The 17002-nt window shown below is 35.4% G+C and overlaps 1 protein-coding gene across 1 annotated transcript in view; it reads right to left on the bottom strand.

The window, feature by feature from the left end:
* LOC126811183 (macoilin-1) overlaps window positions 1–17002 on the bottom strand; it is a 268436-nt gene that overhangs the window by 89051 nt on the left and 162383 nt on the right. The window contains exon 8 of the mRNA XM_050536744.2: window positions 14190–14348. Coding sequence (XP_050392701.1) covers window positions 14190–14348 — 159 coding nt within the window. The remainder of the gene's footprint in view (window positions 1–14189; window positions 14349–17002) is intronic.

Genomic DNA, 17002 nt, shown 5'->3' with positions numbered 1-17002 from the left:
ATCTCTCAAACAAGGGATCACGCGAGGGCGTCGGGCGCGAAGGTGACCCCTATGCAGTCGATTCCGAATCGTCTGGCCACTCACTCTCACACCAGTGTCTGTTTGAAGACGAGCGCTGATCTGATTTGCTGTGATGACACGATTTCTCAAGGCCAAGGTACGGATAAATCGATCCTGGGCTTGAGTTGTTGCCCTTGGTCGACCTGAGCGTGGTCTGTCCTGTACAGATTGTGTATCACGGTATCTGGACCATAGCCTGCTTATGACAGACTGAGAAACATTCATCGTCCGCGCCACAACCGCCTGTGTTGTGCCGATCTGTAGCATGCCAAGGGCACGTAACCTTTCATTTTGGGTAAGCCGACGCATATCAAAATTTGTTTTCTGGTCACTAAAACAATTAAACTGATGTTTCCACCCTGGAATTCAATGCCACAATGACTGTAACATTCAAAGTCAGAGTCGTGCAAATCTTGGGTTGGACCCCCATGATGATCCCAAGCATCACCTGCATTCCATGCGGTAGCTATTGGTGCGTTTGGGCGTCACATGTAACTGGAAATGTTTCTTCTGTTAGGTTCTATAGTGACTTTTTTCGTAGTCATTTGCATATTTTAGTATTATGCCCCCAAAATCAAATATCCCCTACTTTTTTTGAATAGTATATATATGACTACTACACTTTTTAGTTTTTAAGATTTGCTGTTCAAAAATTCATCATCCTTCTACTAGATCATGAGGTTATATTGCCGAATTAATAAAATGTTGACAAATAGTCTAGAGAGATTAATTGTATTTACCAAGAACAGCTCTTTTGGCATTTACAGTAAATTAAGCTTTTCAAATTTTATCGTTTGAAAATTTTAACGGTGTAATTGTGAGCTCCGTTTTCATGATTAGATACTTATTGGATAAATAGATAGATAGCGCTCGATAGATAGATAGATAGATAGTAATAAGTATTAACATATAGATAGTAATAAGTATTAACATTTGTAGTTTTGATAATGGAACATTTTTTAAACTTGAATTTTTTGATGAAAGTATATAATCTGCGTTTATATTTATTTGTTTATTTCTATTTTTATTATGGCTTGCTCTTAACAGAACTGGAAACCATGTTAATTTGGTTTCAAGTGCCATGTTACACTTTTGAGTGTGTAAATAAAGCGGTTTATTTTTCGTCATTTTTGTTGAAAATTGTTAGTTTTGTACAAATATGGAAATTATTTACTACTAAACGGGTCGAGTGCCACCCAATTTTTTTCTTGATCTTAATACTATAGATCATTGCCTTTTCAGTCAGCATTCCAAAAAAATACTTAAACCCGCAGTGGGTGAGATATAGATAGAATAAAATGACATACCTAAATTGAGCTATTTTGGTACCTTGCAGCAACAAGTCCCTATACCAAAAACCGCTCCATGAAAATCCATCAACTTTCAGAATGTATACTCACTAACCATATCTGCTACGCTATAAAGTTTAATTAATCTACTCGCCGTAGTTTAGTTGTACGAAATAATTGAAAACTGGCCTGAAAATGATGATTTTTTGGGTTTTTTCGGTCTTAAAATTTCAAATTTTTTTCTACGCTCTAAAAATGGTTCGATTAATCTAAAATTGTGGCAGTGGGGTTTGGAGGGGTTACCCATCATACATAAAAAGAATGGTGAAAATCGGTCACCCACCATGTGCTGGTCCCTGCATGGTTCTCTCGCAAACGCATTCTTAATATCTTAAAAAAAAAAATTTCTTAAAAGTTTAAGTTCATTTAAGTTAATATCAGAAATCAGAATTTATGTTAAAGATACATTATGGGAGATTCGATAACGAGTTGGCAGTTCTCACTATAATAGTTAAAGATAGGTTGGGCAACAAAACATACACCCACAGCAGCTAAATCGTCCGAGCAGTCGACAAGGGTTGTCACATATTTATTTTTTTGTAGGTAATTAGGGGAATTTAATAGACAATTTCATACAGATGACATTATAATTTTCTTAGTTTGAGGGTTCAAAAGGTTCTAAAAACTAAAACAAGGGCCGTAACTCTGGAAGTAATCTACAGAAATTGTTGAAATTCGACAGGCTTTTTCGTTTTACTAATTCAAATAATGCAATAAATTTCATACAGATCGGATGATAACTTGTCGTTCGAACGTTCACAAAGTTCAGCAAAATAAATTAAGGACCATAACTCTAGACGTAATTGACGGAAATTGCTGACATTCAATAGGCTTCTTCATTTCACTAATTTAAATGATGCACATAAATTTCATACAGATTAGGTGATAACTTTTGTCGTTCAAGCGTTCACAAGATTCAACAAAGTTAAACAAGGGCCATAAATCTAGATGAAATTAACGGAAATTTGCTGAAACTCAATAGGCTTGTTCGTTTTACTAATTTAAATGATACATATAAATTTCATACAGATAGGATAATAACTTTTGTCATTAGAGCATTTACATGGTAAAACAAAGTGAAACAAGGGCCACAACTCACAGCATAATTAACGGAAATTGCTGAAATTCAATACGCTTCTTCGTTTCACAAATTTAAAAGATGGATATCAATTTCAAACAGATCGGATGATAACTGTTGTCATTAGATAATTCACAAGATTCAACAAAGTGAAACTCTTGATGTAATAATTGCTGAAATTCAATAGGCTTCTTTGCTTTAATAATTTAAATGATGCATATAAATTTCATACAGATCGGTGGATAACTTTTGTTGTTAGAGCGTTCACAAGGTGCAACAAAGTAAAACAAGGGCCATAACTCCAGAAGAAATTAACGGAAGTTATTGAAATTAAATAGGCTTCTTTATCTCACTAATGCAAACAACATATATCAACTTCAAAACAATCGGATGATAAATGTAGTCTGTAGATTTTCTGGGGGGGGGGGGGGGTCTGAATATACTTGGACCTCCCCAAAATTTCAGGCCCAAACTCCGTTTTATTTACAACAATTATTAGGATTAGTTAAAATTCTATCTGTATAAAACCTGTACATATCCCAATATGGTTTACATTGCTAAAATAAAACACAGAGGGAATCATCCTGGAAACATGTGTGAAGTGAAAAGTAACTGTGTTCCATAAAATTGTGTCTAGTTAGCCTGTCAGTAATATTTTGTTACTTTTTTCCTGCCACTTATCAGAGTGAATCGCATGTAGGTACCCAAAAACATTATCGCCTAAACCAAATATATTTCGCCCGCTCAGCCAGCCACGTAACAATAATACTTCTAGTAAGATTGGGCATCTCTACTTTCCATATGTACTAAATTTGCCATACTTTTATTGGAAATAACTACCCTATAAATACTTTTGTGCGAATATATAATTTAAGTTAATATCTTAAAAGATTAAATTCAAGTTGAAATTCGAAAATGTTAGTAGTTTAAAAGCTCAAGTTAATATCTTAAACTGATATTAACTTGAAATTTCCTGATGTCTACCGCACCTACACTCGTTGCGCTCTCCCGTCTGATCACATATTGGAGATCCGGATTCCCAGAAACCATTTTTCCTGTGTATTCGATTGTGTGCGAGTTATCGATTGTTCACATACAGACTGTAAGACCTCACTTATATTGGTTTCGAAAATTAGAAAAATTCTTTCAGTGAGCTACTATTGTGGTCAAAGGGGGCCTGTTCTCGGATAGAACGTCCTCGGATGAGAGTATGTGTGTACTCGATTGTTGGTGTTTACAATACACAAAGTCCTCATTTGTCAGTATTAAAACATGTGTGTCCTCGGTTGGCCACATTAATAAAAAAAAACTGTTTTATCGCGATATTGCACTGCACAATCTTTTTTCCCATGTGTGGTCAAAGGGGGGACAAAAATGTAGTTATTTACAGGTTTAAGATCACAATGAGTGTCAAGTCCACAAGTCCTCGATTGTTCACAAACAGTCTGTACGACTATTTTCAGTGGCTTAATCAATAAAAAATTTTTTTTTCACTGGGCTGCTCCTGTGCTCAAAGGGGGCCTGTTCTCGGATAAAGAGTGTTGAACCCACTCAATTTATATTATTCAGGGCTTGCCACGAGACGCGAGTAATTACTCGCGCGCACGCTACGCTCGCGTAAAACCAAATTTACGTGAGTGATTAAGTACTCGCGCAAATATAAAAAATAATTTAATCAGAAATAATTGAATATCGTAATATAAAAAGCCGTAAACAATTTGTATGCCTTCATATTGATGCACTATTGCGCACGCGGCGTGTCTTTCCAGTTCCAACTGTTGTTACTAAAAATACTTTGAGACGCGTACTGCCAGGCGGTTTTTAAGCGGATGTCCTTTGCCGTGTCTGGATAATCAAACATTGAGCGGATGTTGTCGTTTCTATTAATAGCAATTCTTTCGATCCCGCATCTTTTCTACAAATTGATGGGATTGAAATTGTTTTGCCTGTTCTTTTACCTTTCTAAGCTTTACCCGAATCCCCTCAGCACGCCAACGATGGCAAAGGGAAACCCAGTTTCCCTTGCAACGTTATTGTCATGGGAATACGATTTACAGATAATATTACTGCCAAGGAAATAAAAGAGTATGCATTACCTTTGTGTGTGAAATAGCTTTATTCAACGCCCGCTTCCACCGAAGTGACAAGAGCATTGCCATTAGGCACATGGAATTTAATTGGCTACTCACGCACATCATTCTGCGTGAGTAAATACATGTACTCGCCTCACTCGCGCAAGTCTATATTTGCGTGAGTAGTCATCTACTCGCCTCCAATTTGCTCGTGGCAAGCCCTGTTATTGATATACACTTGTAACGTCTTCGGATGTGAGTGTGTGTGTACTCGGTCGTCAGTGTTCACCATACACAAAGTCCCCAATTATTGGTATTAAAACATATTAGCGTCCTCGGTTGATCACATCGCAATATTGTGCCATACATCAATTTTAAACAGTTATATTGTATTTTTTCCCATGTGTGGTCAAAGGGGGTAGAAAAACATAGTTATTTACAGGCTAAAGACCACAATAAGTGCCAAGTCCACAGTATGGTAGTATAGAGCAAATGACTTCGTTCGGAGGCATTCCCAACTTATACCATGTGTGTCCTTGATTAGGTGTAACTAGCCTAGGGACTCGGTCGGTCGTATTTCCCCAATTATTTGCAAACTCCTGTGTGTCAGCATTTCTTCTGTAAAAAGTCAAATGCATAAAATATATAAATTGAGGTATAATTTATATCTTCTCATAATCGTTTCATGGAATAGAGTTCAGAAATAACGGTGGTTTTCAGCTACATGCAATATTTATCAAGACCTCGATTAGGAGGATCCAGTCAAAGTCCTCGATTTACACCATATACATGCAGGGATAGAAACTGGCGAGTAAAAGTCAGTACGGGCCAATGAAATTCAAAATCAATTAGCCCGTGTGGCGACCTGATATTTTGTTAGTTGTAATAATTGATAATTTGTACTTAATGAACACTGTCATGAAACTAACTTCCGAAAATCGTCGCCATCACTATTTACGTGTTTTTTAATCATTGGCTGTTCCATTTCGCTTTAGCGGTATGAAATTTGAGGAAGCGAGCTTGCTGATTGGTTGAAATTGTATGATAACGAGGGAGGGTACAGAACAGCCTCTGTTTACACCTCGAGGAATTATGAAGCGAAAGCCGATATAATTGAATAACTTTTCGGTCATATTTCAGGTTAATTATCATAAATCGCCTAACCTAATCGTTGAAATATATACATGAAGCAAGTTAACGAAGAACATGGATGTTAAAAGGTTTTATAACAGCGATATATTACGGCAATGAAGACGCTCGTAAATACACGTGCTCTGCTATACATGTATAAATAACTTCATCACTCGGTGACAACTTGTGATATAAAATTTTAAGGACATTACATCACAACTGAATTTATAAAACATAAATGAAATATAAATACAAATGAGGCCCCTGAAAAAATCTATTGTATTGAAGATTAAACTTCCAAAGGACAAATATGAAATATGAAATGAAATGTGCCAAATTGAATTTTAATAGATTATATATGTCTTCATGACTGATTAATGAATTCATTATTTGATGAAAAAACAGAGGCAACAATGAACAAAGTCTATTTGTTGTATTATTAAATGTGCCAAAATAAATTTAAGTGCATGTATTTTGGTGTTTTTGATCGATTAATGATGAACAAAACAACAGTCCAAATCAGAATTTTTACGTCTGGTGTCAGTTTCTTACTGGGCTAGTAGAATGTTGGCTGGGCTAGTAAGATCTGAAAGCTACTAGCCCAAATGGCTAGTGACCATTTCAGGTTAGTTTCTACCCCTGTACATGTATGTGTGTGTGTGTGTGGGTGTGTTTGTGGGTATGTGTGTGTGTCCATCAAATGGGCACAAAACCAGACCCAACTTTTTTGCGTAGAATACGATGCCGAGTGGTAATCAGTCTGCAGTTGGGGCATTTTGAAGATATTTGTTTTCAAATGTCAAATGAGGTCATTTGCAATGAAAGTGAATGCACGGCCATTCTTGTATCATGAAAACATACTAAAAATGATCGAAAGTAATCACTCTTTCAATAAAGATAGTTTGCCAGGCAACAAAACATACGCACACAGCAGCTGAATCGTCCGAGCGGTCGTCAAGGGTTGTCGCATATTTATTCCTTTGTAGGTAATTGGGGGCCTTTACAAGACAGTTCCATACAGATCAGATTATAAATTTTGTTGTTTGAGGGTTTAAAAGGTTCTACAAACTGAAACAAGGGCCTCAACTCTGAAAGTAATCTACAGAAATTGTTGAAATTTGACAGGCTTTTTCGTTTTACTAATTAAATAATACATATAAATTTCATACAGATCAGATGATCACTTTTGTTATTCAAACATTCACAAGGTTCACAATCGCCATAACTCTAGAAATCATTGATGGAAATTGCTAATTAGGTGTGCCATATGCCACCATTTTGTTGTCTAAGAAAAAGAAAAAATACGGTTTTCCCCACTAATTAAAAGATCTGTCACAAATACAATGGGCCTATGAAAATCCGTAGGTTATGTTTTTTGTAACAACCGCAAACAAAATGATGTTTCCTTGAGAAAAAAAAAACGAATGTGGATAGGTTTTAATACTTTTAACGGCTTTTGAAAACGGCTGTGACGTTCCGGTTATCGCCTAAATAAAAAACGACATCAAAATATTTATTTATTCATCGTTGTAATCCAAGTTCGAGGTCTTTTCCGCGGATGTTTCAAAACACTAACAATAAATATTTTGATATCAATGTTTAGCGGTAGTTTCGTATTTTTTAATAATGGCCCTGTGGTTGAATAAAATTACTATTTTCATCGCTAAATACTTCTTAGAAAACTTTAAAATAGTTTTCCGCTGCGTCAAAGAAATTAAAACCCGTGTTATGTCATATCATTTTGTTCGCCTTGATTTAACCCTTTCACTGCGTATACCCGGTAGTACCGGGTATTATAAAATGTCGGTAAAATGCCCGTACCCGGTATTACCGTGTACTCAGTAAAGCCCTCGCTAAAATTAGTACCGTAACTGCAAGTGCCATCTATTGTATTTTCTATACACTAGAACATATTTCCACGTGTTTCAAAGCAGCAAACCGTAAAATGGCGGAGTGCATTGTGACAACGTAGACGATGCACTCTCGACGAAGTCGTGAATGACGTCTTGCTGACCAACATGTGGACAATTTCGAGGCGGGTGATACACATAATTCGTTTCCAGTTACTTGATAATGATAATAGTCAGGACAGTGATTGGTATTATGAAGTGTGTGATTTGTTGCGCGACGTTCCGCCCATGGCTAGCTATGTCTCCCGTGCATGATGAACAAGCCCAATGTGAACACGATAGCCCTGTGTCTGCAGTAGATTCTGACAATAATTCTGATGTTGATAATAATGCTGGCCTGCTGGATCGTAAAATACGTAGGTAATTCCTGATTCCCGAACGTGTAGATCTATTGACTGACTATATTGATAATGATATGGGACTTGGGGATGAAAGTGAAAGTGAAAGTAAAAACAAGGTATTGCAATCCGCACGTGGTCATGGCAGCGGGAGACGTGATGCGCGTGTTCGCGGCGGCATTGCTCATGGCTGCTATTGATATTTTTGTTCATTTTATATATCTTTATCAAAATCCAGTAAAAAAAACAATATCTTTTAAGTATTTCATGGAGAAAAATTCGTTTTCGTGTTAGCTTTAGTGTGAAATGAGAAATCCAAAATGGCCGCCATGACGTCACGTGACTACATTATTATGCAAATTTCCAAAATTCTATTTTTTCCTCTTAGCCCAACCTCATGCCCATCCCAACAGACAAAAAGATTTTTCATAAAAGCTTCCATAAGTACTGCTTGGCATTCAGTTCCAACCTCCCTTTTTTCCTCAAAAAAGGGTCTAGCACAGGCAGTGGATTTACGTCTAGCATTGAAAGGGTTAAACTTTCTTCTTATACGAAAATAAAGCTAGCATATCAAATCAAACATTAGCGGAATTCCCGTAAAAGGAGTGGGGTGTCCCATAACGTCAGTAAGAAATTCCCCGGAATTTGATGTTGCGACAGACACTAAACAGAATTTCTGGATGGACTTCTGCAGATATAACATCTATAATTGATAGAAATTAGAATAAGGGTAATATTATCATTAAAATTAATCAAAATAAAGTATGAAATTGGATAAATGTAACTTATCTATAAATAGGGGTTTCAGGTCACGTGACTTTAGCATGAAATCGGACAGCCACCGGCTGAAATATAGCCCACTTCAATCTACGATTCTGAATTACTATTTTATGTAAATGCATTACTAGCAATTGAATTGTAATAGTTTAATATCAGTCTCAATATCTGCAAAGATTTAGGCTACAAAATTATCGAAATGTTAGATAGATTTGTAAATAGTTTAACTGATACACAGTTAATGTTACTATTAATTTATCAAGTTTAAGTTTTACTGAAATCTAATAAATTATATATTTAAATATTTATATGTTTAAATGTTATAAGATTAATTAAAACATGGTCAAAGTACTTCTAAAAATGAATCAGTATGGTTTTACCAGATTACCAATGCACTGCACAGCTGTGAGAGAGAGAGAGAGAAATGGGATTTAACGTCTACTCGACACAAACTAGGTCATTTCGGGACTAACTAACTCAAGATTGGATAATAACTTTTGGCGTTAGAGCGCTCACAAGGTTCAATAAAGTGAAACAAGGGCCATAACTTAAGACGTAATAAACAAACATTGCTGAAATTCAATAGGCTTCTTCATTTCACTAATTTAAATAATGCATAAAAATTTCATAAAGATCGGATGATAACTCGTGGCGTAATAGTGTTCACAAGGTTCCAACTGTTCGTTCTCTTTGACGCTTTCAAGGGTTATCCAATTTGAACAAGACAAAACTCCCAACTTTCAGTTTTACCCGAATGAATCACTTTTAAGGCAGATGTTCTGGTAAACTATAGCGAATGGCTGTGTAAAAATCAACATCCAATCAGATTTCCTTTCTCAAATTATAGCTTACCGCCAAATGGGTGAGTAAATCAAAGCTCTCTATTCAATTAAGTTAACAATCAGTATAGAATAGTTATAGAATAGTCGGGATTTTCAAGTGGCCAATGAAAAGTTTGACCAGAAATGTCTTAAAGATAGGTTGCCAGGCAACGAAACATACGCCCACAGCGGCTAAATCGTCCGAGTGGTCGACAAGGGTTGTCGCATATTTATTCCTTTGTGGGTAATTGGGGGCCTTTACAAGACAGTTCCATACAGATCAGATTATAATTTTTGCTGTTTGAGGGTTCACAAAGTTCTACAAATTGAAACAAGAGTCTCAACTCTGGAAGTAATCTACAGAAATTGTTGAAATTTGACAGGCTTTTTCGTTTCACAAATTTAAATGATGCATATAAATTTCATACATATCGGATGATAACTTTCATCAATCGAGCATTAAAAAGGTTGAACAAAGTCAAACGAGGGCAATAACTCCAGAAGTAAAAAACAGAAATTGCTGAAATTCAATAGGATTCTTCTCTTTACTAATTTAAATGACGAACGTAAATTTCATACAGATCAGCATATAACTTTTGATGTTAGAGCATTCACAAAGTTCAATAAAGTGAAACAAGGGCCATAACTCTAGACGTAATAAACAGAAATTGCTGAAATTCAATAAGCTTCTTCGTTTCACTTATTTAAATAATGCATATAAATTTCAGAAAGTTTGGATGATAACTTTTGGAGTTAGAGCGTTCACAAGGTTCAATAAAGTGAAATAAAGGCCATAACTCTAGACATAATACACAGAAATTGCTGAAATTCAATAGTTTCACTAATTTAAATAATGCATATAAATTTCAGAAAGATAGGATGATAACTTTTGGGGTTAGAGTGTTCACAAGAATAAACAAAGGGAAACAAGGGCCATAACTCTAGAAGTAATAAACAAAAATTGCTGAAATTCAATAGGATTCTTCGTTTCCCTAATTTAAATATTGCATATAAATATCACAAAAATCGGATGTTAACTTTTGGCATTAGAGCGTTCACAAGGTTCAACAAAGTGAAACAGGGGCCATAACTCTAGACGTTAAAAACAGAAATTATTGAAATTAAATAGGCTTCTTCATCTCACTAATGTAAACAACATATATCAATTTTAAAACAATTGGATGATAACTTTTGGCGTTAGAGCGTTCACAAGAAATTGTGGACGGACGGACGGGGACGACAGCAATATACGTCCACATTTCTATGTGGGCGTATAAAAATGCTAGTGTCCGGGTTAAGCGGTTTTGACGTTCACATATTTTGAACTGAACTTTTCAGACAAGGTAAATACACTATTCCTCTATATTTTGGCGCATTCAGAAGGGTTGCCTTTTTTTCAATATTGAAATAACATTAGCTGATTTCCAGATTATCGGTAAAGTTTTTGTGGAAAGAGAGAGAATCAATAGATTGCATACAGGATTAAATATTTCAGATGAGATGGATTTTATTAACTTGCCATTTATATGATCAAGCCCAGTAGCTTTAGAGATATCCATGGCTCGAAATGTTTGTCTGTCTACTTCTCACCGATAGGCAATTTTTTGGTCTCACAGGTAGCAAGTAAAACTACCTTTCGCTTGCGACAGGTGGATTAAATTTTACTTGATGTTAAGTAAATTGACTTAAGACAACAAAACTCACGTCCACGTCCCATACATTTAATTATTCGTTTCTAAATGTAAGAATTAAGCACAGAAATACCGCCATTTGCACTGTTTACATTTCGCTCTGGCGTAGACTACAATTACAGTTTGGAAGTTCAAGTAGCCAATTTTATAACAATGAATTTCACACCATATACGCTTGTTTTCATCTGCTTGACACCAGCTTATAGCATTATGAAGTATCATTTCTAAATAAGTTAAGATAGGTTGCCAGGCAACGAAACATACACCCACAGCAGCTAAATCGTCCGGGCAGTCAACAAGTGTTGTCACATATTTTTTACTTTTTTTTGGTAAAGAAACATTTATAATACACTAAAATCTAATCAAGAGTAACAACTCATGAAGTAATTATCAATCTGAAGTCAATCGGATGATAACTTTAGCCTCTAGGGGGTCACTAGTTTTTTCAAAGTGATCAAGGGCCATAAGTTTGGCAGTAATTATCGGAAATTGTTGAAAATCAATAGGATTCTTTGTCTCATGACCTCAAACACTGTGTATAAATTTAAAATCAATCGGATATTAACTTTAGCCTCAAGAGCATCCACAAGATTTTTTGAAGTGATCAAGGGCAGTAATTATCGGAAATTGCTGAAAATCAATTTGCTTTTTCGTCTTTTGACCGTAAACACTGCGTATAAATTTAAAGTCAATCGGATATCAACTTTGGCCTTTAGGGCATCCACAAGATTTTTGAAGTGATCAAGGGCCATAACTCTGGAAGTAATTACTGAAAATCGCTGAAAATGAATACACGTCTTCGTCTCATGACCTTAAACACTGTGTATAAATTTAAAGTCAATCGGATATTAAATTTGACCTCTAGAGCGTCCACAAGTTTTTTCAAAGTGATCAAGGGCCATAACTCTGGCAGTAATTATAGGAAATCGCTGAAAATCAATAGGCTTCTTCGTCTCATGACCTTATACACTGTGTATAAATTTAAAGTCAATCGGATATTAACTTTGACCTCTAGAGCGCCCACAAGATTTTTTTAAAGTGATCAAGGGCCATAACTCTGGCAGTAATTATCGGAAATCGCTGAAAATCAATAGGCTTGTTCGTCTCATGACCTTAAACACTGTGTATAAATTTAAAGTCAATCGGATATTAACTTTAGCCTCTAGAGCGTCCACAAGCAATTGTGGATGCCGGACCGCCGGACGGATGGGGGCGACGACAATATACGACCACATTTCAATGTGGGCGTATAAAAAAGCACCCCCCAAGTCATCTGAAATAATTCTACCGTAACGACACCAAAGTAAATATAGTGGTGGCTGGAATGGAAATGCACACGCCTCATTGCCTGATGTATTTAATCATTTAAAATGTTTAAAACAATTTCCATAAATAAAGGCTATGAATAATTTATAAGACAAGTTGACAAAATCAAATAATTAAGTAGGAAAAATATTTTATATATAAATATAATTTGTACTTAATTTGTAGAGTAAATATAGACAGGATGTGAGAAAGGAATTCCAGGGGGCATTACCTGTCCTCCACACGCAGTACATGTAAATACGGTGCCATACACATGTGTGATTCGTGTTTTGATATTCAATTTATTACGGATATCATAAAAGCTGAAATCTACACCTCAATGGCGAAGTATTCAATTTAGCACGCAAGTTTGGTACCATGATACTTGGTGGAATTCACGTGGATCGGATGATAAAATCTACAAATTTTCGAGTCGCTGAGCAAAAGCAGATTCACCGACTTTCAAGAATGTTTTGGCTTTCCGATGTTAAAGAAATAAAAAGGTTTCATATTACGATATTTATATGGAGCAATATACGTAAAGACCTAAACAATCTAGAGTGTGTACATGTACCTACATATATGGATATGTGTGATGTGATTGGTTTTTGATAATTGAAAGTGACAGGTTAGTTACTGAAGCGACAGGTATGATAAGACGATGTCTTTAACTTCTTGAGGTGTTAGTGTTAGATTACAGAGTGAGTTTGGGTTGAGTTTAAGTTCAGGAAGCTGTGCATTGGCTTTGTCAAGTTGTGACTGGTTGATAAAGAAGTCATTTAAGCAGTTTGCCTTATCCAAGGGGGTGGAGAAAAGGGTTCCATTGTTAAGAAATGGAGGTAATTCATCATTTTTTATATGTTGCCCTTTCACATTAGAATTGAGTCTTTACTACCAAATGTTGTATTATTATTTTTATTTTGGTCTATTTTTTCGTAAAATTCCTGTTTGCTTTTTCTTGTAAGATTAATACATTCATTTCTAATTGATCAAAGGTTTTGCCAATCCTATTCAGAATTTGTTTTTACAATTTTTTTGTGCACCTTATTTTTCTTTTTGCTTCATTTTCTAACTGTATTATTCATCCATAAGTTATCCCTGGGCTGAACAGTTACTATCTTGTTTGGAATATTATTTTTTGCTATCTTTGTCAGCTCTTGTGTGAAAGAAGCACAGATCGGATGATAACTGTTGTCATTAGAGCGTTCACAGGATTCTACAAAGTGAAACAAGGGTCATAATACTAGAAGCAATTAACGGAAATTGCTGAAATTTAATAGGCTTTTACGTTTTACCAATTTAAATAATGCCATCAATTTATACAGATTGGGATGATCATTGTAGTATGTTCATAAGGTTCTACAAAGTGAAACAAGAGCCATAACTCTAGAAGTAATAAATGGAAATTGCTGAAATTCATTAGGCTTTTTCGTTTTATCAACTTAAATAATGCATAACAATTTAATACAGATCGGATGATAAATGTAGCCTGTAGAGTGTTTATGAGAAATAAGGACGATGGACCGACGTAGGTGACGGCAATATACGACCACATTTCCATGTGGGCGTATAAAACGTATTTCTTCTAACGCGAACAATGGAGCTGTGACACCTATTATTATTATTGTCAGGTTGTGTAGTTAATTGTATGACTTACTTATTTTGTAAGTTGTCATTATCCTGCTGAAGTTGATATATTTCTGAATGCTGGGACTTTTCACCACTAACTAAGTTATTTATCTGAGAACGTAGCTCCTGTTCTTGATTTCTACTGCTCTGAAGTTCACTTTTTATCTTTTTGATATCACTTTCTAACCTGCAAAAAAGAACGACATGTTTACACAATATAAATTACTTAAAATAACTCTGCATACATACATTATGTAGGCCATAACAGCCATGAATACATTACGACAAATTTCAAGTCATATTCAATCCTAGAAATAGCCAACTTCCACTGATTAATTTCCAGTTTTTCTCATTTGGAGAAAGACAGGTTGCCAGGCAACAAAACATACACCACAGCAGCTAAATCGTCCTAGCGGTCGACAAGGGTTGTCACATATTTATTCCTTTGTGGGTAATTGGGAGCCTTTACAAGAAAATTCCATACAGATCAGATTATAATTTTTGTCGTTTGAGGGTTCACAAGGTTCTACAAACTGAAACAAGGGCCTCAACTCCGAAAGTAGTCTACAGAAATTGTTGAAATTTGACAGGCTTTTTCGTTTTACTAATTTAAATAATGCATATAAATTTCATACAGATAGGATGATCACTTTTGTCATTCAAATGTTCACAAAGTAAAACAAGGACCATAACTCTAGAAATTATTGACGGAAATTGCTGAAATTCAATAGACCTCTGTTTCACAAATTTAAATGATGCAAATAAATTTCATACATATTGGATGATAACCATCATTAATCGAGCATTAACAAGGTTGAACAAAGTGAAACAAGGGTCATAACTCTAGAAGTAATTATTGTAAATTGCTGAAATTCAATAGGATTCCTGGTTTCATTAATTTAAAGAATGCATATAAATTTCACAAAGATCGGATGATAACTTTTGGCTTTAGAGTGTTCACAAGGTTCAATAAAGTGAAACAAGGGCCATAACTCTAGGAGAGAGAGAGAGAGAGAAATGGAGTTTAACGTCCACTCGACACAAACTAGGTCATTTCGGGACTAACATACGGTTTAATTTTATTTTAATAATTTGCTTGGACGTAGGGGTCTTTAGCAGTGGGAGGAAACCGGAGGACCCAGAGAAAACACACGAGGTTTGACAGTCGTCCCTACTCCTTGTCACGTATGACCGGGGACTCAATGACAGGCCTTATGATACAGCACGCACATGCTAACCATTCGACCATCCAACCCCCCATAACTCTAGGAGCAATTATTGTAAATTGATGAAATTCAATAGGCTTCTTCGTTTCACTAATTTAAATAATGCATTTCAATTTCAGAAAGATCGGATGATAACTTTTGGCGTTAGAGCGTTCACAACGTTCAAACTCTAGACTTAATAAACGGAAAATAGGCTTTTTCGTTTCACTAATTTTAATAATGCATATAAATTTCACAAAGATCGGATGATAACTTTTGCGTAATTGTAGAAATAAAAGCTAGAGATTAGTAAACTTGGTTACAGAAAAATTAAGAAAATTACATATTCCTGTGCTATTTTATAGCAATGTTGATAATTCATGTGGCACAAAAATGTAATGCATGACTTTTATTATGCACCATAATATTATAGGGGGTGCTAGTTTCACTATTTGTCTTTAATCAAGTAAGAAATTTCAATAATAAAAGCTTTTTATATATCCCAAAGGGAAGATTTCATTAATAAATAATTATTATAAACCCTACTAATATTTCATTTCTTTGTCCAATATATAATTTTTTGTGTACACCATGCTGACAAAGTGGTATAGACAAGTGTCAAAGTGAATTCACGATACCCTAGCATGATGAAACAAGCCAACAGTGAGGCTGATGTCTCCCGCCCAAATCCCCAAATAAATAGATGGCACATATTAATTAATTGCATATTCACCTTTTTCAAAAGTATCAAGCAATCAATCTGATTATCAACTATACACTAAGTTCATCACTCTCCACTAGTTAGAATCAAAGTTAACTTGTCCCAAAGCATCGACCAATGAAATTGCTTGTCTCTGCTTAATTAGCTTTAGCTGGAAATGTTAATCATTGAACTCAGTTCAGTCAAGAAATTCATCTAATGAACATCTACATCATGTTTAACCATTCTACCTCAATTAAAAGCAGAGTTGTTGTTATGTTCCAAAGTCTTGACCAATCAAATTGCTTATCGCTCCTTAGCTTAAGCAGAAAATTCCCATCCTCGAACTTAATCAAAGTAATGATATAATGAATCTATACTTGGAGTTTCATCGCTCTCACTCAATTAGAACCAAAGTTATCATGTTCCAAAGTCTCAAACACTCAAATTGCTTATCTTTGCTTAGCCTTAGTGGAAAATGCGCATGATTGAACTCACCTGATAGACACCTACACCAAGTTTGAACATTCTACCTCAATTAGAAGAAGAGTTATAGTGTTCCAAAATCTCGACTAATCAGATTGAAATCTCTACTTTGCCTAAGCAGAAAATGCTTAGCATCGAACTTTGTTAAGTTAATGATGTAATGAAACTATACACAATAACTCAATTAGAATTAAAGTTGTCGAGCTCGAAGACTCGACCAATCAAATTGCTTATCGCTTTGCTTACCTTGGGCCGAAAATGCTCATTATTGAACTTAGTCAAGGTGTTGATGTGATGAAATTATACAGCATCCTTGAACTCCATCAAGGCATTGACCTAATAAACACCTACACCAAGTCTGAACATTCTAGCTCAATTAGAAGGAGAGTTATTGTGTTCCAAAAATTGTGACGGACAGACAGACGGACAAAAACATGAAATATGAATTTA

The sequence above is a fragment of the Patella vulgata genome, chromosome 2, assembly GCF_932274485.2.
Source record: "Patella vulgata chromosome 2, xgPatVulg1.2, whole genome shotgun sequence".
In the NCBI taxonomy this organism is placed as follows: domain Eukaryota; kingdom Metazoa; phylum Mollusca; class Gastropoda; family Patellidae; genus Patella; species Patella vulgata.
The sequence above is the reverse complement of the archived record's forward strand: the minus strand, read 5'-3'. Positions and strand labels throughout refer to the sequence as shown.